The 22837-nt window shown below is 34.2% G+C and overlaps 2 protein-coding genes across 2 annotated transcripts; one reads left to right on the top strand and one right to left on the bottom strand.

The window, feature by feature from the left end:
* Positions 1-747: 747 nt before the first annotated feature.
* Positions 748-1078, top strand: LOC127107520 (mediator of RNA polymerase II transcription subunit 21-like). Its single transcript, XM_051044796.1, has one exon. It carries the CDS (start codon positions 808-810, stop codon positions 1051-1053), a length of 246 nt encoding a protein of 81 aa, XP_050900753.1. The 5' UTR covers positions 748-807; the 3' UTR covers positions 1054-1078.
* A 16393-nt stretch (positions 1079-17471) lies between these two features.
* Positions 17472-20190, bottom strand: LOC127107519 (zinc finger protein SHOOT GRAVITROPISM 5). Its single transcript, XM_051044795.1, has 3 exons — positions 19747-20190; positions 19227-19629; positions 17472-18471 (listed from the first exon to the last, which is right to left on the bottom strand). Exons 1-3 carry the CDS (start codon positions 19862-19864, stop codon positions 17748-17750), a joined length of 1245 nt encoding a protein of 414 aa, XP_050900752.1. The 5' UTR covers positions 19865-20190; the 3' UTR covers positions 17472-17747.
* Positions 20191-22837: the final 2647 nt, after the last annotated feature.

Here is a 22837-nt window from a genome sequence, read left to right as displayed (position 1 = left end):
TCCTGCAATGGTTGGTCCCTAACAGATTTCCAAGGAGTTCCCTAACAACACAAGTTTGTCTTCTTATCACCCTTTGGCTTCAACTTAAAATAACACACCAAGTCTTGGAAATGCGTGAGTTAACCATGGGAGCATCAAGGATAACCATGCTGCTGCAGCAGTTCATCCCATATCCTGTAGCACCTTGCCATTGTTTTGCCTGCATTATCAGCATAACCAACCCCAATCATGGCATTTCAAAACCATTGAGAAGCATCACATCCAAACAACACGACACTAAACATACCTCAAGCTTCACAAACCATAAGACCTGTTTCACCTTACTCACTTCACTTCACCAAGCCTGCATTAACAATTCAGCAGTCAACATTCAATCATGACAGCATAACTGATGGGCAAACCACAAGACAAAACCTGCAATACATCCAACATAAAAGCAACCAAGTTCAAACTCTTACAATGCAGTAGGTGACAAACCAAAATCTAAACCATGCCACATCAAACTGAATGGCTAACAAGGCTGCAAATCCAGTTGCATACCTGAGTGCAAAACATGGCCCATTTTCAAGACCACACTTACCATGCCGTGACTTGGTCACTTTTGCCTTGCCAAGCGTGACTCTCCTTTGATGGACATAGTCCTGCTTTCACCATCAATCAAATACCACAATCACATGATCAAACATGGCACATACATGGTTAATTTGACAAAACAATGCACATGAATGTTGGCTTTGAACTTACCATGAACCACCACCTGCACAGCCTACGGAGGATGGGGCAAACTTTTCTGAAGAACCAAAGCTGATGAGTGCTTCTTTGGTGAAAGCTGCTAAGCAGTTTGATGCATTGGTTGCATCGCTTCCAATATCCGAGACAGGTGAAGAGGTACAGCTTAAGCGGATTGCAGAACTTCAAGCTGAAAATGATGCAATAGGTCAAGAACTTCAGAAGCAATTGGAAGCTGCGGAGAAAGAATTAAATCAAGTTCAAGAGTTGTATAGCCAAGCAACAGATAATTGTTTGAACTTGAAGAAACCGGATATCAGTTAGTTGTTTGCTGGCATAGCTCGGAGAAGAATCACAAATATGAGCTTATCTCATCTCGACTCCAACCATAACCTGCAAAAATTAAACCAATTCATATTGGTCACTATCAAAACCACACATTCAACAAGTCAGAGTTCAAACACATCAAATCCATTTTTCATAAACCTGCAAACATTAACACACTGAACCAAGTCTAGACCAAAATGGACATCTGCACAATACACAAGCCTGCTGCAAAACGAAGGAAAGATAATCAAAACTTGTCAAATGGCCACGCAGCGAGGTGTTGTTTTTGAAGTTTCATACTCTGGTCTTATTGCTGATGTACAGTTAAGGAGACAGTTAATTTCTGGTGCCAAGCTGCTAATTGACTGGACTCAGGGACGGGATATTGTATTTTCAAGCGCTGCACCTTCGGTTTCTTTTAACCAAAGCTCACCAATTTCACTGCAGTAAAAAAGGTAGGGTCAATTGGCAAGCGTTAAAAATCCAGAAAATTCCCAAATTGGAATAGAAACAAAATTCAAAGAGAAAGTTTGAGCTCAGATTACCTGTTCCAATTCTAGCATCAAAGAGGCCGATCCTATTTCTGAGCACCGAAGTGGTATTGCAGAGTTACTCTTCTGGAACACCAAAGATACCAATTGAAACCCTAACTGCAGAAATATAAAGGGAGAGAGCGAATAAGTGGAGAAAGGGATTAACGAACGAAAAACTTGGAGGCGGAAAACTCCACAAGAAAACCCTAATCCCCAAATAAGGAACCGATTGGAAGGAGTGAAGGAGGGAGATTCGTTACCTGAGCTGTCGTCACCGTCGAAGGTCCGAAGGTGAGCTCTTTGTTTCTGCTTCAGCCGTGATTTTTCGTGTGTGAGAGAGACTTCGTTGAGAGCGTGAGCGTGTTCGTTGATGAGCGGTTTTGAGGTAGAGAGATTTCGTCGAGAGACTTCGAGGGAGAGGCTTGAGAGACGACGCGAGCGATTTCGTGAGGGAGACGAGAGAAGCGAGTTCGTAAGAGGGATACGTTGAGGTTGATGAGCGAGTTTGAGAGCGTGAGAGTGGTCTGGTACAGATTGAGAGCGATGGAGAGTTTGAGAGAGGAAGAGTTCAGTTCAATGACGCTAGCTTTTTTCCATTTTCTTTCTTTTTATTATTAGTTAACTTAGGAATGTTAAAAACCAAAACCATTTAACTCCATTTAAGTGACCTTTGAGTATTTCCAGTAGACATTAACACATCATTTTGGTATTCCCCAACCCATTAATCTCTAAAACCCAACAGCCAAGCGGCTGGGTTTAATTACTGGTAGTCCAACAGATTTCTTTTTTATTAGTTTTTTTTTATTTTAATTCTATTTTTTAATTTATCTTGGTTTATATATCTAAATTAGCATTGTAAATAACAACTAGTCATGAGTGGTCTGGTGGAGAGGGGTGGTTTCTATGGTCTTTAGTGTAGTGGGTTCGATACCCGTATTGATCATTTTATTTCTTTCAGCATTTGCATTTTATTTTCTTTTAGCATTTTATTTTATGTTTATGTTTTTATTATACTCATGGTTGATCTGCCTTCTTTTAATTTCATCATTCATTCAAAACCATTTTTAAACTATAAAAATCATATTTTTTCTCGATTTAATATCGAGCCCATTTTCCACACCTTTGTAAGTCGATTGCTTTTTAAGCATCGCCATCAACCTCACATAGCTTAATCTTGGGCTTTCTTACAATGAGCCGGTTCTCTTGCACTTACACTCATATTTCGCATCATTTGTTGTTTGGGCCTGATCTAATTATTTCATGATTTTGAATCCCCATTTGACAAAATGTACCCCACTTCCCCAATGTGTATATAATGTTGTATTATTTTATTTCTCTATTTGTTTTAGACACTAACACAAGAGTAAAATTAACCATTTCTAAAAATACAAAAATATGACTCGATCCAACGTCGAGTATTTTCTTAATAAACAAATCAATTCATTTCTCCCTCCTATTCCATTACAGTTCTTCCAAACTTTCATCAAATGCTTGATTCAACGTCAAGCCATTTTCTCTAATAAAAACTCAAAAAATATTAATTCATAGTCAAGACTTTTTCAATAAAGATGGAAATGGAACGTGGTGTATACCACGCACTCCTGAGACTAGGATTCGAGATGTATATCTCGCCAATCCTAGCTCTCGCCATCATCCAATTTATCCACTTTGCTCTATCAAACACTCATTCAAATCTTTCTCAAACGTCCATCAATACTTGATCTAGGTCAAGTCATTTTCACAACAAAACTCAAAATACCTAATTCTTATTTAACACTTTTTCAATAAAGGTGGAAATGGAACATGGTGTATACCATGCACTCCTGAGACTAGGATTCGAGATGTATATCCCGCCAATCTTAGCTCTCGCCATCGTCTAAAATTGTCAATGCGGTTTCTTCAAACCCTTTCTCAATCAAACCTAAAAATACTTAATCTCTATTAAACACTTTTGCAAATAAAGATGGAAATGGAACATGGTGTATACCATGCACTCCTGAGGCTAGGATTCGAGATGTATATCTTGCCAATCCTAGTTCTCGCCATCACTCAAAGCACATCCAACCAATCAAAAACCTTTTAAAATGAAATATATATTGTCTTAAGAGATACAAAACAATGTTTCGGCCACGATTGTTGAGTAGAGATAAATGACGCTTTTCCGAATGTAGATTTGTAAATCCTAACACATAGGTCCACATTGCATGACAACTCTAGGGCAGAGCTTCCCCATTCTTTTAGACCTCCCGTGCGTCTCCAATTCTGTGGCATGTAGTCTGTTCTATTGCAAAGAGGTAACTGCCTAAGACTCGATTCAGCGAGCTGCGACACCTACTGCTAGGACGTGAACACATTGCCCACTCTCCTTTGACACAACTAGTGTCCTCCTTTGTAAGTCCATGTTCAGATGGCAATCCTTATGCAGCCGAACTACGACAACTCTGATTCTCATGTTCAGATGAGATACGTAGGCACAAGATGCGAGGTCTTGCCGAGTTAGACTGACAACTAACAACTAATCTTTGTTTATTTTCGCCCTCGTTGCGATCGAGACCTTCCCTTTCTCTTGCCCTAGTTGTAATCGAGACTTTTGTTCCCGTTAGTTAGCCGAACTACATTATACTCTGATTCTCATTCCAGATGAGATATGTAGGCATAAGACGTGATGTCTTGGCGAGCACACATCTCTTTCACCCATAGGTAGCCGAGCTACGAAGACTCTGATTCTCATATTCAGATGAGATACGTATGCAATGGATGTGATATCTGTGCGAGTCATTTTTCTCTTGACCCTTTTAGTAAATAGTACATTAGATAAACACACACCCTTTAGACAAGAACAACAAGAGTGGATCCCGTAGAGTACTACGGATGCGTAGGGGTGCTAATACCTTCCCTTCGCATAATCGACTCCCGAACCCAAGATTTGGTTGCGAGACCTTGTCTTTTCCTTTCCTCTCTTCAGGTTTACTTCGAGCGTTTCCTTTCCCTCCTTTGGGATAAATAACGCACGGTGGCGACTCTTCTGTCATCTTTTTTCTTTCGCCGGTTGTTTTTTCGCACACTGTATTTTTCAGGTTGCGACAATGAGATCTTCAATATTTCAAATCATTGATTGATGGTCCCTTGGTTGATTCAATCTTCTCTAATTCAATATGTTAATAGATGATCATTGGATCATATTTTTGAAACTTTGAGTTAGTGATAGCTTATCCCTCGGTGTAGCATATGTTTGAGTCCTTTGACTTGTTGATAGATGATCCCAATGTGATGACTTAAATTTGCCTTCTAACATCTAATATCTAACATCTAACTTTATATTTTATGTCATTTACATTCATGGTATTTGCATTATTTCCTTTTACTTTTTGTCTTTTTTGCTTTCTTATTTCAAAAGAACAAAAACATTATAAAAAAGGTTAAATCATAAAAAACTTTAATCTGATCTTATGGACTTTGTGTTACTATCCCTTGCTTGGGGAGTATTTTGGACTTTATACTTTAGGACTTAGTGCTTTCCCATTGCTTAGAGTATATTTGATACTTTGTGATTCATCTTAGACCTTGTGCTCCCTCTGGACCATTTAATCTTCAATTCAAGACTTGGATGTTTCTTTGTGGCTTTGTGGCCTTGTTGTTCATCTGGGTATTTTGATATTCATCTGCTTATGTGCTTTTTTCATCCTATGGCTCAATCCAAAGGGAAACAAATGCTTATTTTTACCAATGTCAAATTCTTGCTCCATCTTGTGGTTAGTGCACTTGCACACACAAAGGCCTTCTCTTGGGCTACCTTACAATGAGACCTTTTATTTCATGTCATTTACTTTATGCTTTAGGATAGTCTCTTCATCTCTCTAACTTCTCCCTATTTCAAAAACCTCTTGTTTTCAAACTTCACACCTTTTCTTAATAAACCTTGACTTTGTCAAGTGATCCAGAAAATCTTTTTCTCAATAAATGCTAAAACAAATAAGCATACTTAAACTCTTTTTTTTTCAAACTTCTAAAAAAGACAAACCTCGTCAAACTTCTTTTTGTGCATTTGTGCACTTTTCTTTAAGAGTCTTTTTTTTTAAAGATTGGATGTTAGTCTATTCTTGTACTGATGCAAACCACTATACTTCTACAATATGTTGAGAAATGATTGACATTTTCCACTTGAATGTTGAGACGTTCTTGTGAGAAAGTCCAAGTAAAAGTTCTCCATATCAAGATGATGCAAATGCTCATTTCCTTATGCTTATGAGTAGTAAGCCGAGTTTTCCACTCAAATACAAAAAAATGTCTTTTCAAATTAAAATCAATCAACAAATAATCCAACTTTTTTTATAAACACAGATTTGCAAGTGGTTCCTATGGAGTACCATAGATGTGAGGGGTGCTAATATCTTCCCCTTACATAATCAACCCCCGTATCCAGATTTCTATTTTGTTTGACCTTTTATGGGTTTTATGAGACCTTTTTCCCTTTCCCTTTGGAAACAATAAAGTTCAATGGTGACTCTTACTTTTTCTGAGTTAAGTTAATCAATAGCTTAATCTCAAATTTTTTCCGCCTTAACATGAATGAGCTTCTGATTCAGATTGAGCAGCTTTGTGTTGAGAGTCTTCAAAGTATTTTACTTCAAATTCCTTGCCTTCAGAATCTGATTAACTAATTTCTAGATCTACAAACATTTCAAATAGCTTTGACTTGTCAAGGTCAATCTTATCATCAAACTTAACATGAATTGATTCCTCAACAATTCTTTTTTTAGTGTTATATACTCTGTAGCATTTTGAGCGTTCAGAGTATCATAAAATGATACATTTTTTTGATTTGGAATCAAACTTTTTTATGTTCTCTTTAGTTTTCATAATAAAATAAGAAAATCCAAAAGGATGAAAATATGAAATGTTGTTTTTTCTATTTTTCCATAATTCATAAGAAGTCTTACCCATAATAGGTCTTATAGAGATCATATTCTGAATGTAACACGTTGTGTTAACTAATTCTTCCTGAAAGTACTTTGCAACATTTGTTTTATTGATCATTGTTCTGGCCATTTCTTGCAATGTTTTATTCTTCCTTTCTATAACTACATTCTGCTGAGGTGTTCTAAGGAAAAAGAAATCATGTGAAATGTCGTGTTCATCAAAAAGTTTTTCAAATTCTTTATTTTTAAATTCTCCACCATGATCACTTTTGACTTTAACATCTTAAAGCCTTTCCCATTTTGTACTTGGGAGCAGAAGGTAGCAAACACAACATATGACTAATACTTGTGTTTAAGAAACTTGTCTCATGTCCACCTGTTGTAGTCATCAACAATGACAACCATACTTTTTACCATTGACAGAGGCTGATTTCAGTGGGTTAAAAAGGTCAATGTGTAAAAGATCCAAAGGCCTAGAGGTTGAAACAACATTTTTGGATTTGAAATAAGTTTTCGAAAACTTGCCTTTCTGACATGCCACACAAAGAGCATCTGAAGCAAACTTCAAATTTAGAAGGCCTCTGACTAAGTTCAGTTTGCTAAGCATTGAGATCCTTCTCATGCTAACATGGTCTAAATTCCTATGCCAAGTCTATTGCTCTTCCTTCACAAACATGAGGCATATAACATTTTTATTTTTTAAGTCAGAAAGTCTAATCTTATAAATGTTTTTTTTCCTCTTGCCATTGAAGAGTACAAAGCCATCCTTCTGACTAACAACTTTGCAATATTTTTTATTAAAGATAATATGATAACCATTTTAACTTAATTGACTTATGGACAATAAGTTATGCATTAACCCTTTAACAAGTAAAACATTATTTATAGAAGAGAGAGAGCCATTACCAATAGTTACAGAGCCAATAATCTTACTTTTTTTATTGCCTCTGCAACCTACAGTGGCTCGAGGCTTAAGTTCTAGACTTTGGAACATATGCCTTCTTCCCGTCATATGCAGTGAGCATCCAGAGTCCAGGTACTATGACTGGTGTTTTCAACTCTGATTCTAAGGATGTCTGCAACATAGACTATTTTATCTTTAAGTACTCATATCCTTTTGGGTCCCTTATTGTTAGTTTTCCCAGAGTTTTTCTTAACCTGGGGTTTATGTGCAGCATAATCATGTGTGTGCTCATAAGTGAAATAGGAGTATAAGCTTTTGGTTTTGTAGCCTTTTATTTAGAATTAGGTTTGGCCCTAGAGTGTGTGGGCGACACATAACCAAGACCTTTTATTTTACCATTTTTGCTTACTCCATATATCATGGAAGCCATTTTACTTCTATCTATGATTTGAGCAATAATTTTTTGAAAAGCCATGTCATATTTCTTTATGACTTCATCAGAGTCCATAAGAGCTTCTTAAAGAATTTCTTTTTCAAGTTCTTTACTCTTGCTTTTTAGAGCAAAGTTATCTTTTTCAAGAATAATTTTTTCTTTCTTCAACTCACTAAGGGCTTCAGAGTCAGCTACATAGATTCTTTTCAGATCTTTGTGTCTGTTCTGAAGACTATGAAAATTTTCAAGAATTTCAATGAGACAAAATTCAACTTCGGAGTGAATAAGATTAGAGAATAGCTCATTGGGGTTTGAATCTGATTCTGACCTAGAATCAGATACTTATGAGCTAGCCATCAGTGCCATGTACGCCTTCTCTTCTTCACAGTCATCCTCTGAAGCTTCTGAGTCATCCCAGGTAGCCATAAAAACTTTCTTTTTCTCTATAAAGAATTTCTTTTTAGTCCTGAGTTTGGGAAATTCATTTTTGTAATATCCATGTTGCTTGCACTTAAAGCAGGTGACTTTTTCTGCCTAGAGGTTAATTGAGCTTGTCCACTTGTTCTTCTATGACCTATGAACTTCGTCAATCTTTTCTTCCAAAGTTGGTTGACCCTTCTAGAGAGTAAAGATAACTCATCTTTTTCTTCTTAACTTTCTTCAGACTCTTCTTATTCAGCTTGAAGAGATTTGACCTTCTCATATTTACTTTTGGATTTTAGAGCCACATACTTAATCTTTTTTCGAGGCTCGTCTTCCTCAAGTTCAATCTCATGATTCCTCAGAGAACTTATAAGTTCCTCTAGAGTAGTTTTATTTAGATCTTTTGACACCTTAAGGGTTGTTATCATTGGTATTCATTTCTTAGGCAGACTTCTGATAATTTTATTTACATGATTTGGCGTGGTATAACCTTTGTTCATGACTTTCAATCCCACTACAAGAGTTTTAAATCTTGAGAACATTTTCTTAATCACTTCAGCCTCTTCCATTTTGAAATATTTATATTTCTGGATTAAAGCAAATACTTTAGTCTCTTTAACTTGCTCATTTCCTTCAGGAGTCATTTACAAATAATCAAATATAAACTTAGTAGAGTCTCTATTTGTTATCTTTTCATACTCATAGTAGGAAATGATTATTGGTGTAAGCCCTAGAGGGCAATACTTTTGGTACTTGTATCGAATTATTTATTAATAATAAAAGGTTTTTTCTTTATTTTGTTTGTTTAATAAAATCCCTAGAATAGCTAGTCCGTTTAATGTATCAAGTATGACTTAATCATGAGATCACATTAAACATAAGGACACTATTCTTAAATTATCCATAGTCGAGCTTTATTGTGAAGCGGGATAACATTAAAGCATTAAGACTATTATGTATATAGACTGATGATCACATCTCATGGATCATGGATAAGGAGTTATCAAGTCTTAAACATAGGTATGAATATTAAGAGTAATATTTATACCGGATTGACCCGTTATGAGAATACTATATAGAAAGTTATGTAAAGTGTCATAAGTTATTCTCATGGTGATAATTATGCATACCACTCTTCGACCTGAAACTACTATGGACCCTAGATGTAGAGCCGAGTGCTTTATTGCTGATCAAACGTTGTCCGTAACTGGATAACCATAAAGACAGTTGATGGGTACTCCACGAAGCATGCTGAGGGACATGAGTGACCTAGATGGAATTTGCCCATCCTGCATAACAGGATAAATGTCTATGGGCCCAATATTGAACTGGACAAGGATGACACGGATGCCTTGTGTTCAATATAGACATAAGGGCAAAAGGGTAATTATGCACATAAGTATTATCACATAAGGATTTGTCAGATCACATGACATTTTTGTGTCTTGGGTAGCAGTGATGTGTTGCTAGATACCGCTCACTGTTTATTATGTTAAATGCGTGATTTAACATAATTGCCAATGCCGCGAAAACCTACAGGGTCACACACAAAGGACGAATTGATGAGAGATAGAGTAACTAAGGAATGCCGTAAGGTACGGTGCACTTAAGTGAATTGTAGGACATCGTAAGGTACGATGTACTTAAGTAGAATACGAAATATGCTAAGATACCACGTGCTTAAGTGATTTTGGGCATATTATAAGATATGGGCCACATACACTTAAGTGGGCTTTTTAGCTTGAAGCCCACACAAGTGGTTCTATAAATAGAACCCTTGTGCAGAAGCATTCATTGCGGTTGCATTATTTTCGTTTTTTTTCTCTCTCTCTCTCTCTCTCACTCAAAGCCTTCATTCGTACCAGCTAGCACTGAGACTGAAGGAATCCGTTCGTGTGGACTGAGTAGAGACATTGTCATCGTTCAACGTTCGTGATCGCTCCGTAGATCTGCATCAAAGGTTTTGATCGTCACAAGAGATCTGCACCAAAGGTTTCAATCGTCACAAGAGGTAAATATTCTATCACTGATCACGACCATTCGTAAGGATCACTAAAGGAGAAAATTTTATATTCTGCTGCGTTTTGGATCGCCGTTCTCCTTCAATAATATTCAACAATATAGTTTTGGATCTATCGTGATTCTTGTGATCCTTTTTTTTGTTGATCATCCATTTTTCTTCTTTCAAGTTTAATGCCATCTTCACCTGTAGGATGCGTGTAACCATCTATGACCATATCTCATAGATCAACATCACACCCTATGAAGAAACTTTTAACTCTATCTTTCTAATAGTCGATTTTTTTCTCCATAAAAAATAGGAGGCTTTACAGAATAATGATCTTTATCATTCTTTTCATGAGGCATATTGTGTTTCAAAAAGATGGATTTTTATCTGACACAATTAAGTGTTTGACAAAAAGTTGTCAAAAACCAGAAGCAGAGCTTTAATACCAATTGAAGGTGTAAGAAAGGGGGGGGGGTGAATTGGGTTTATGGATTTAAAACTTTTTCATCCCAATATATCAAACAACAAAGATAAGAACATAATTGATTTTATCCCGGTTCATTGTTAACGAAGCTACGTCCAGTCCACCCGCTTGAGTGATTTCGCCTTCTCAATAAGAACTCAATCTAATAATCAAACTGATTACAACAAACTCAAAGACACACAGTCTAAGACTTCTTGATAAATTCTGACTATACCATAGTCTCTCAAGGAAATACAACTCACAGAAAAACTAACAATAACTTCTTGAGAGTTTTGACTAAACTTAGTCTCTCAAGGAAATTAACCAAGTGTTAAGATAACAACTTTTGTGTTTACATGATGCTTTAAAAAGCAGATACACAACTTTAAAAACAAATGTTACACTTAACAAAAATATTCAAAGAAAGTTGTTCTAAGTGTATGAGTTTGAGAAACACTTCTTTTATTCTTCTCTTTCACGTACGTTCTTTGAGTTTATGCATTAATATGCAAATCAGTTCCTATGTTTTCCAATATTTAAAGACCTTTATATATAGAAAGAAATAGATTCGTTGGAGGGTGAAGTTAGAATATCCTCAATGTAATAGTTGTGTGAAGGTCACTTCATGTTGCAACATTGGAGTGACGCTTGCAACAGAGATTTAGTGAGGATGATGGGATATGAGAAACTTCTTTGGTACAAAGTACATTAGTTTACATAGAAATTAGATTTTCTTTTGTACTTCTATCACATCAATAAGTCGTTGACCTTTGGATTTAATCTTCTAATAAGAGGCTTTGTATACAAGTTGATGAAGTTGTAGTAGATTTCAGATTATGTCTTCAGAGCTTGGTGAGACTTCAAAGTCTTTGGAGTTCAGGGTTCTGAGACTTTTATAAATTGGTAGCCATAATGTTTATTAGAATCTATCTGGATGGTTTCTTTTCAGAAACGTTGACTTATCAAATCAGATGCTTGACTTTCTTATACACACACATTTAATTTATCCTTTGGTTCAGAGTTTGGACGTCTTCAAAGTCATAATTGTTTTTCCTATTTTCTGCACCCTTAGCAAAATAATTAGAGTACAAAATTGTTCTCTACACTTTGTTATCATAAAAACTCAAGGATAGTTTTAAAAGAAAACTCGTTCCAATATGCATTCTTCTGGGGCATATTACCAACGATAAGTCAACAAAAACCAAATAACATCATTCAAAATCTCCTGAAACTCCAATATACAAGAGTATAAACTAAATAGTTAAATAAAACAGACACACAAGACATAATCAATGAAGTTAATGGGAGAGCTATATCAATAACATGTTTGAATGTATTTGATATTCGTCTTTAGAATAAATGTATAAGAACAATCAACCTTTAATACGATAACAAAAAATTAGATGGTGAGATAAATTTTCTTAATTTTCTATAAAAAACACGATGATTATTTTTGCTCATGTGTCAGCTCATCTAAATGGGCACTCTAAGTTGTTATGTATTTACCAAATAAAGTATTTTATATCACTTAGAACAAGTTTAATGAACTTGTCGAGTTATGATTTACACATAAAAAATGACAAGACTCACAAATTCAGATAGCCATGACCTTAATCCACTCACTTTGGGTCGCATGAAATGCTCGACAAAGACTTAAAAACGTAGGTGAGGTGAGGCACTCGATGAGTTATAAAGGCAAGCTCTCCACATCGTGTTATATATTCGTTGGTGAATAGTCTACCACATACTTAGTGAAGTGAAATCCACTAAGGTATGATCGAGATGTCCGCATCAAGAAATGACATGTTTCCTTAAACCTCATTATGGTACAATCTCGTGCTATGTTAAAAAGTCTATATATACACGCTTCAAAGACTAGGTCATATATGAATTACTTAAGCACTTTTGTACCCTACATGTCTCGCATCTGAGGGACTATGAACTGACACATTTTAGTCTTTAATCAATTCATTCTTACATGCCTCATGCTTGAGAGAGTGTGAACCGTCATTTTTATTTTGATTTTATCACTTTGCCTTTACAGATCATGTGTTTGAGAGAGTGTGAACTAATATATCTTGTCTTAACCACTTCTCATCTACAAACCTCGTGTTTAAGGGACTATGAACTAATATATTATAAATCATACCCAATGAAGCCCAAACGTCCTAACCCGTAAACTCTCCAACTAATAATGGATAGAAGGAACGTTCAAACACTTATTGGAGAAGTTAATCAACGAGGTAGTTGGTTTTCTCTAGTCATTGCCATACTCCCAAGATATAAGGAGTGATGCCCATGCTGTTTGCACTCAAAGCAGGTGACTTCTTCTGCCCAGAGGTTAACTGAGCTTGTCCACTTGTTCTTCTGTGACCTATGAACTTCGTCAGTCTTTTCTTTCAGAGTTGGTTGACCCTTCTAGATACTAAAGAGACCCCATTTTCTTATTCTGAACTTTCTTCAGGCTCTTCTTATTCAGCTTGAAGAGATTTGGTCTTCTCATATTTACTTTTGGATTTTAGAGCCACATACTTAATCTTTTTTCGAGGCTCGTGTTCCTCAAGGTCAATCTCATGACTCCTCAGAGCACTTATAAGTTCCTCTAGAGTAGTTTTATTCAGATATTTTGACACCTTAAGTGTTGTTACCATTGGTATCCATTTCTTATGCAGACTTCTGATAATTTTATTTACATGATCTGACGTGGTATAGCCTTTGTTCAAGACTTTCAATCCCACTACAAGATTTTGAAATCTTGAGAACATTTCCTTAATCATTTCACCCTCATCCATTTTGAAATATTCATATTTCTGGATTAAAGCCAAGACTTTAGTCTCTTTAACTTGCTCATTTCCTTCATGAGTCATTTTCAAATAATCAAATATAGACTTAGCAGAGTCTCTATTTATTATCTTTTCATACTCATAGTAAGAAATAATATTCAATAATATAGTTCTGGATTTATGATGATTCTTGTGATCCCTTTTTTGTTTATCATCCATTTTTCTTCTTCCAAGTTTAGTGCCATCTTCACTTGTCGGATGTGTGTAACCATCTATGACCATATCCCATAGATCAACATCACACCATATGAAGAAACTTTTGATTCTATCTTTCTAATAGACAAATTTTTCTCCATAAAAAATAGGAGGTTTGCATGAGGCATATTGTGTTTTAAAAAGATGGTTTTTATCTAACACAGTTAAGTGTTCGACAAAAAGTAGTCAAAAACCATAAACGGAGCTCTAATCCCAATTGGAGGTGTAAGAAAGTTGGGGGTGAATTGGGTTTCTGGATTTAAAACTTTTGCAGCCCAATATATCAAACAACAAAGATAATGATAAAGATAAGAACACACTTATTTTTATCCTTGTTCGTGTTAACGAAGCTACATCCAGTCCATCTACTTGAGTGATTTCACCTTCTCAATAAGAACTTAATCCAATAATCAAACTGATTACAACAAACTCAAAGACACACAATCTAATACTTCTTTTGAAATTCTGACTATACCATAGTCTCTCAAGGAAATACAACTCACAGAGTAACTGTCAATGACTTCTTGAGAATTTTGACCAAACTTAGTCTCTCAAGGAAACTAACCAAGGGTTAAGATAACAAGTTTTGTGTTTACATGATGCTTCAAAAAGCAGATACACAAGTTTAAAAACAAATGTTACACTTAACAAAGATATTCAAAGAAAAATGTTCTAAGTGTATGAGTGTGAGGAACACTTCTTTTATTCTTCTCTTTCACGTATGTTCTTTGAGTTTATGCATTAATATGAAAATCAGTTCCTATATTTTCCAATATTCAAAGATATTTTTATATAGAAAGAAATAGATTTGTTGGAGGGTGAAGTTGGAATATCCTCAATGTAATAGTTGTATGAAGGTCACTTCATATTGCAACATTAGAGTGGCGCTTGCAGCAGAGATTTAGTGAGAATGATGGGATATGAGAAACTTCTTTGGTACAAAGTACATTACTTTACATAGAAAGTAGATTTGCTTTTATACTTATGTCACATCAATAAGTCGTTGACCTTTGGATTTAATCTTCTAGTCAGAGGCTTTGTATACAAGTTGATGAAGTTGTAGTAGATTTCAGATTATGTCTTCAGAACTTGGTGAGACTTCTAAGTCTTTGGAGTTCAGGGTGTTGAGACTTTTAGAAGTTGGTAGTTATAATGTTTATTAGAATCTATCTAGATGGCTTCTTTTCAGAAACGTTGACTTATCAAATCAAATGCTTGACTTCGTTATAAACACGCATTTAATTTATCCTTTAGTTCAGAGTCTGGACGTCTTCAGAATCATAATTTTTTTTTCTATTTTCTACACACTTAGCAAAATAGTTAGAGTACAAAATTGTTCTATGCACTTTGTTATCATAAAAACTCAAGGATAATTGTAAAAGAAAACTTGTTCCAACATGCATCCTTCGCGGGCATATTGCCAACGACAAGTCAACAAAAACCAAAATAACGTCATTCAAAATCTCCCGAAACTCCGATTTGCAAGATGTATAAACTAAATAATTGAATAAAACTGACACATAAGTCATTATCAATGAAGTTAATGGGAGAGGTATATCAATAACATGTTTGAATGTATATAATATTCGTCTTTAGAATAAATGTATAAGATCAATCGACCTTTAATATGATAACATAAAATTAGATGGTGAGATAAATTTGCTTAATTTTCAATAAAAAACACGATGAACTCGATGATTGTTTTTGCTCATATGTCAGATTATCTAAATGGGCACTCTAAGTTGTAATGTATTCATCAAATAAAGTATTTTATACCACTTCGAACAAGTTTAATGAACTTGTCGAGTTATGATTTACGCATAAAAAATGCCAAGACTCACAGATTCAGATAGCCCTGACCTCAATCCACTCACTTTAGATTGCATGAAATGCTCAACAAAGTCTTAAAAAACATAGGCGATGCGAGGCACTTGACGAGTTATAAAGGCAAGCTCGCCACATTGCGCTATATATTCGTTGGTGAATTGTCTACCACATTACTTAGTGAAGCGGATCCGCTAAGGTGTGACCGAGATGTTAATATCAAGAAATGACATGTTTCCTTAAACCTCATCATGGTACAATCTCGTGATAGGTTAAAAATGTTATTTATACACACTTCAAAGACTAGGTCATAGACAAATTATTAAAGCACTTTGTCCCCTGCATGTCTCGCACCCGAGGGACTATGAACTTACACATTTTAGCCTTTAATCAACCCGCTCTTACGTTCCTCATACCTGAGAGAGTGTGAACCATCATATTTTTTTGAATCAATCACTTTTCCCTTACAAGTCACTTTTTTGAGAGATTGTGAACTAATATATCTTGACTTAACCAGTTCTCCTCCACAAGCCTCGTGTTTAAGGGACTATGAACTAATATATTATAAATCAGGCCCAATGAAGCCCAAACATCCTAACCCGTAAACTCTCCTACTAGTAATGGATAAAAGGAACGTTCAAACACTTATCGGAGAAGTTAAACAACGATGTAGTTGGTTTTCTCTAATCATTGCCATACTCCCAAGATATAAGGAGTAATTCACTCCATTTTACTCCCAAATAGGTCAAACCTAATAAATATAAGATACATGGATTACAAGCAGAGAAATTAATCCTTCTTTAAGGAGCCATGGCTATAAATACAAGGTCTCGTATTTGAGAAAATAATCATAATTTCTACAAATCAATAAACAAAAAACCCTCAACCGAAATAATCACAATTTTTACAAATCAATAAAAAAAACCTCGACCGATACATCACAAGAGGTCTACACTATTGTATTCTCGACAAATATAAGAATAAATGTATTTCTAATTTTTTATATAAATAAGGATCATAGTAGCAACATCTCACACATTCAAAAGTAGTGATGGGTGGGAAAAATATTTATCATATTCTTTTAAATAAAAATTTAAAATTTTACTAAATACAGTAGTACTTTATAAAACAAATTTCCATGATATTTATAACTATATTTTTTTTATAAAATGATAAATCATTTAAATTATTGCCAATCTATAATACTCAATTTCTAGGCAGGAAACACAAAATTGAAGGATGAGAAAGTAAGATAAAGTCAAACACATAGTCCTTCATTTTCTTTGCATTAATTAACTTTAATCTCATTGAAATCATCTAAAGAATGTGTAGCTATGGGGTCCATACCAATTTACAATTGCAACTAAATAAATGAAAAAGCAACTTTACTGACTCACCCCTATACTATTCTGCTGACACTGCAACCTCTCCCCTCTGTAAAAACCATGTGCCTCTTTAGACCTTTGTGTGTGTTTGTTTATGTTGAGAGAGACGAATGCCTCTTTCAACCATGGCACTGAAAAACATGCATCTGTCTTTTTATATAACACATAGAAAATGACCCTTTATTTTCTCTCATCTAAAGTGGTATATTTATATAGCCCCTCTTCTCTTGTTATAATTTTGTATAGAAAAATATAATGGTCCCCAACCTACTTCCATCATTCACCCAGATGAATGTCACATGTGTCATTCAATTAATATATATTATAAAGGGTCCATTTCCTTAGCTAAAGGACATATACTTCAACAACATTAATAATTTTGTCTTGTTTTTTTTTCTTCTCTTTCTCACCACATGCATGCATTGCCTCTAATGGAGTAGTATAATTCAATAATCCATCATGTGTAATTTTGTTAACTATAGGAATGAATTATAAATGTAAAGCTAAGTTCAAATATTATTTTGATCTTTTGAATACAACAAATGAACATGAATGTGTCAAAATAACAAAAATGCAAAAAAGTTACAAAACATTTAAAGCAAACCTAAATCCTAAAAAGCATCTCCACAACAACCATATCTAATAAAGAATATGAACTTTTTTTCTTCTTCTCGAGTAATGCAAATCAGAGAAAAAAAGAATAAGGAAAGAAAGAACCATATGACTTATTTGTGAAACTAAGTTGAAGTTTTTTTTTTCTGTCATTCTGCTTCTCCTTCTGTGGTGGCTGAGGACATGTAGCCCATAACAATGGATGTTTCTTCTGAAGGAACACCAGAAGTTGAAGATTGAAACTGTTGTTTACAAGCTTGACATGTTATTTCCATAACAGTGTTGCTTATTTTCTTAACAGCTTGTTTTCTCAAAGCTTCAGCTTTTCCAAGTTCATCTTGAGCTTGTTTTCTTATCCTTTTAGCATTCTCAAACTCAACTTCAGCTATTTCAATCTGTCGTTTAGCTTCTTTTCTAGCTTCTTCTGCGTAACTCTTTTCCGCCATCGCCAACTTTAGCTCCTCGGTATTATACTCCTTCAACCTTGTTACTTCCAATGTAGAGGTGGAAATGGAATTCCTTTGTTTCTCTGATTCGTTATTACTTCCTATGGAGAGTTTCAAATGCGTCGTTTCGTAGTTTTGATGGTTCGGATTTTGTTTTTCGGCTCGAGGGTTTGTAGAAGAAGGTAACAAGAGTTGAAGCTCTAAGTTATGTTGATGAGAGGTGGAAGGTTTGTCAAATGGCTTTGGAAGGATAATTGGTAGTCCTTGTAATGGAGCTGACACACTGAAATTTGCCTCACTTGATGGACTTGTGCTTGAAGCTGTTCTAGAAGAACATGCAGGTTGAATAGTTGTTGCTTGAAACTCTGGTTGTTGGTTCTTCCCTCTCACATTGCATGCATCTTGATGTTCTATGAAACTCTCCACCCTAATCAAAGGACAAATGCATCTTTAGATCACTAATCATATATTATAATTCTACTCCGATAGATTTATTCGAGTTTATCTACTAGCATAACATCAGGAACAACCAAACCTTATTACATTTCGAGATTTTTTTAATAAATTCTCTTATATTTATAATAACTTAACAAACACTTATGTTATAAGTGCATTATTAAACTCGTTATCCAAAGACAACCTATATATTATACTAGATTATAAGATTGGATTGTGATATTATATATGTTAATGAATGTTATGGTTTAATTAATCTTAAAAAATATCTTGGTCAAACAAAGATATGTTCTTGTTTATGTATATGTATATGTTTATAAAAATCTTAATTAATAATTAATCAAAGATATGGGTCATGGATTATTTGGAAAAGTGATTAATTAATAAAATACTAAGATAGAGTGATCAAATAGGGTCTATTACAATAGTACTCTACAAATTAGTTCTTCCCTATTATACATGGTTTCATTGGAACTAGTAAAAATTTAGGGTTTGACTTCCTAGGAAACTATAGGTGCAGAAGAATAATCAAATAGTTATAATAGTATTACTAATTTGGTTTCTGTTAACAACACAATCAATTGTTTTCAGCAGAGAACTGAATTTGATGAATGATGAATCACACACACACAGAAAAAGAAAGAGAGAGAGAGAGAAAGATGCTATCTAGAATAAAGATGGAAACTTTGAAGAATGAAGAACGAAAGTGAAAGAAAAAGCATAAACCTGGAAAAGACACGACCACAATCACACGAATGTCCTCTAGTACCACATGTTTTGATATGAGCTTTATAATCCGATTGAACAGCATAACCTTTGTTGCATTTTTCACAAACCCATTGTTTGTGATTACTATGTTTTCTTCTAAAGTGTTTTTTTATACCAACAAGGTCACCTAAAGCATGACAAGGATCATGGTGCAAACAACTTGGTTCTGGACAAACAAAAACCCTCTTTTTCAATCCTTGTGTTGTTTCTCTCTTCAGTAATTTCCATGGCACCTTGTGTCTTCTTCTATGCATTTGAAGATTCTGGTCTCTTTGAAAGCCTTGGTTACAGATCTCACATACATATCTATCAGATTCTAACAAAGTCTTTGGCGAAAGAGACACAACTTCAGCATCTGGATCTGTCATAGAAGAAAAAAGATAATTTTTTTAAGGTTGAAATCATGAAAGTAATGAAAAAAAGGTAAAAAAAATTTGGTTTTTTTTTATGTTATGTTGTATTATGTTGTTATTGTTACCTGGTGTGCCTGCTGGTCTTCTTTTTCTTTTGTTATTACTATTAGCACCTCCATTTTCAGATAATGGAAAAGCAGTATCAGAAGAAGAATTTGTAGTGTTGTTGTTGTTTTCTAACATGGGTGGAGTTTTGAGAGAATCTGTGCAGTGAGGTACAGTGCAGGTGAGGTGGTGGTTGTGGTGGTGGTGGTGAAGATTGGAATAGTGAGTGGGATTTCAGCTTTATTCGTGGAAAGAAAGATGGGAGGTGATAATAGCAAAAGAACAGAAGGAGGAAAGAGGATGAGAGAGAGAAAAAGTAGTACTAGTAGTATTGCTTTATGAAATCAGCTTTTTTTTTAAAATGGCTTTTTCTTCATAGCTAGTAGCTATATAACTTTTCTTGCTTTGCTTTGTTGGTGTTTTGATTGACCCCTCACCTTGAGCAGGTAAGGTTGAAACCAAGTCTTGTTTGTTTGTAAAGCTCTCTTTATCTATATACCTATGTAGTGTATATAGTAGTATATGTATAGTGAAAAGAAAAAAAACATTTCATGGAAGTTTGCTTTTATACCATGGGAATAATGGACTGGTTTTACAGTGGTCAAAGTTGATTTTAGTTTTAAAAAAAAGTTGAAAATGTAAAGTAATTTGTATTTAAATATATGCATGTAAAATTGATTTTTCATGGATACATGTTGTTTGGATATTTTAGATTAAAATTGGTTTTAGTAATATGTATAATTGTCAAAATGTATATGAAAAATGGCAAAAAAAAAAGTTAGAATTAATTTCATTTTAATGTATAAAAATGGCTAACTTTTTATGTCGAGTGTCTTGGTGGATGAGGATTTTTTTAGAGGTTATTGGTGTTGGGGAAATAAGTTAGTGAAAAATAAAGAATATAATAATAATATTAGGACATAATATTTAAATTAAAAAAAACTCTCTTTATAAAAACATATAACTATCTTTCAATATATATATATATAATATATATATATATATATATATATATTATATATATATATATATAATATATATATATATATATATAATATTATATATATATATATATATATATATATATATATATATATATTATATATATATATATATATATATATATATATATATAATATATATTATATATAATATATCTATATATATATATATATATATATATATATATATATATATATATATATATATGATTTTGGATTTTTTATTTTTTATTTATAATTGACGATGTGAAACTTCTTCAACATGTATTATTTCAATAACACTAACAATTTGTATCATGAAGAGTCTGAAAAATCGAGAGCAACAACAAGACCATTCTCTAAGACCACAAGAGAGACACCATGTCTCATCCCAAAATCTTAAAGTATTAAATATATGCATCACCTCTCTTATATATACTCATTCTCATACGATGTGGGACTTAACTACTCATCATTGAACCTGACAATCATTTCCACAAAGGTGAGTTTTTACCTCATTTAATAAGACCCAACATAGAATTCAACTCCCACACCCTTATCAAGTCAAACTAGGGCTCTATTACCACTTGTTGGGGGAGTTTGAGGAAGATGTGAGCAACAAAATAACCAAATGTTCACAGAGAGAGAGAGAGAGAGAGAGAGAGAGAGAGAGAGAGAGAGAGAGAGAGAGAGAGAGAGAGAGAGAGAGAGAGAGAAGAGAGAGAGAGAGAGAGAGAGAGAGAGAGAGAGAGAGAGAGAGCGAAGAGATGTCACATATCCACTCAAAATACTAAGCATATGAGTCACCTCTCTTATAAATCAAATCTACCTCACATGTTTGAGTTCACATATTCTATAACAATATCCAACATAAAATTCAACTCATGATTTTCCACCAAGTCGAACAAAGCCCCAATACCACTTGTTGCAAAGTGTAGGAAACACGGGAGCAACAACAGTCAAATTCTCCAAGACCACAAGAGAGGGAGGCGTCACATATCCATTCAAATTCTTGAGATATTAGGTATATGAGTCAATTTCAAATAAATTTAACATGTTATCCATTCAGAAGCTATGTGAAACATAACTACTTACACTTGAACCAAACAACCTAGTGATTTACATATGATACATTAATTTTATATGTGACTAATATATTTATTGTAAAATTGGTCCAAACATATCTTGACCTTTCAATTGCTGATTATTTGTGAAGATAATCTTTCAAGCACCCTCGGCTAGAAAGTATCAAATAAATACTTCCAAAATGAATGTCACAATTTATTAATGGGTATTGGACTTGTTTTTTACTTAAATTGAGTTTGTCTTATATTAGTATGTTTTGTTTTCTTCACATATCCTGACCTTTCAATTGCTGACTATTTGTGAAGATAATCTTTCAAGCACCCTCGACTAGAAAGTATCAAAGAAATACTTTCAAAATGAAAGTGTCACAATTTATTAATGGGCATTGGATTTATTTTTACTTAAATTGAGTTTGTCTTATATTAGTATGTTTTATTTTCGTCACAACTCTCACGACATCTCTAAAATTGATTATTTTTTATATTTTTTAAAAAGGGAGGGAAGATGGGGTGAGGAATCATGCAAGGTTTTTTGAGTTTGTTGAAATAATATTTGCTTAGATCATGGGAAAGGTGGTTTATGTGTTTTAGTGGCGCGTGAATTTAATTAATCATTATCCGATAAATTATTGTGAAGGCTTAGAAAAGACAATGACGAATTATAATTTAAGGTGTTGACTCATGAATATGAGATTGAGTTTGGTGTAATGAGATATGCAAGCGAAAGCCTTTATTGTGGAAGCACCTTCGACCCACGTTTGGTGATGCAAATTCAGGATTCTTTCATGCTTATGTGAAGTGCATAAGTTAAATAAATGCTATCTTGGATCTTAGAGTTTGTGACACTTGGATTGAAGGGGTTTCTAATATTAGAGCAAAGGTTGTGAATCACTTCAAGGAGATCTTTAGAGAACCAGATTCCGGCAGACCTCGTCTAGATGGAGTTGTCTTAAAATCTCTCTTGGAAGATGATAATATATCGATCCCCTTTGGTCTTTAGGAGATTAATGTGGTTATTATTCAATGTGAGGGGGCTAAAAGTCCAG

Source organism: Lathyrus oleraceus, chromosome 7, assembly GCF_024323335.1.
Source record: "Lathyrus oleraceus cultivar Zhongwan6 chromosome 7, CAAS_Psat_ZW6_1.0, whole genome shotgun sequence".
Taxonomy (NCBI): domain Eukaryota; kingdom Viridiplantae; phylum Streptophyta; class Magnoliopsida; order Fabales; family Fabaceae; genus Lathyrus; species Lathyrus oleraceus.
The sequence above is the reverse complement of the archived record's forward strand: the minus strand, read 5'-3'. Positions and strand labels throughout refer to the sequence as shown.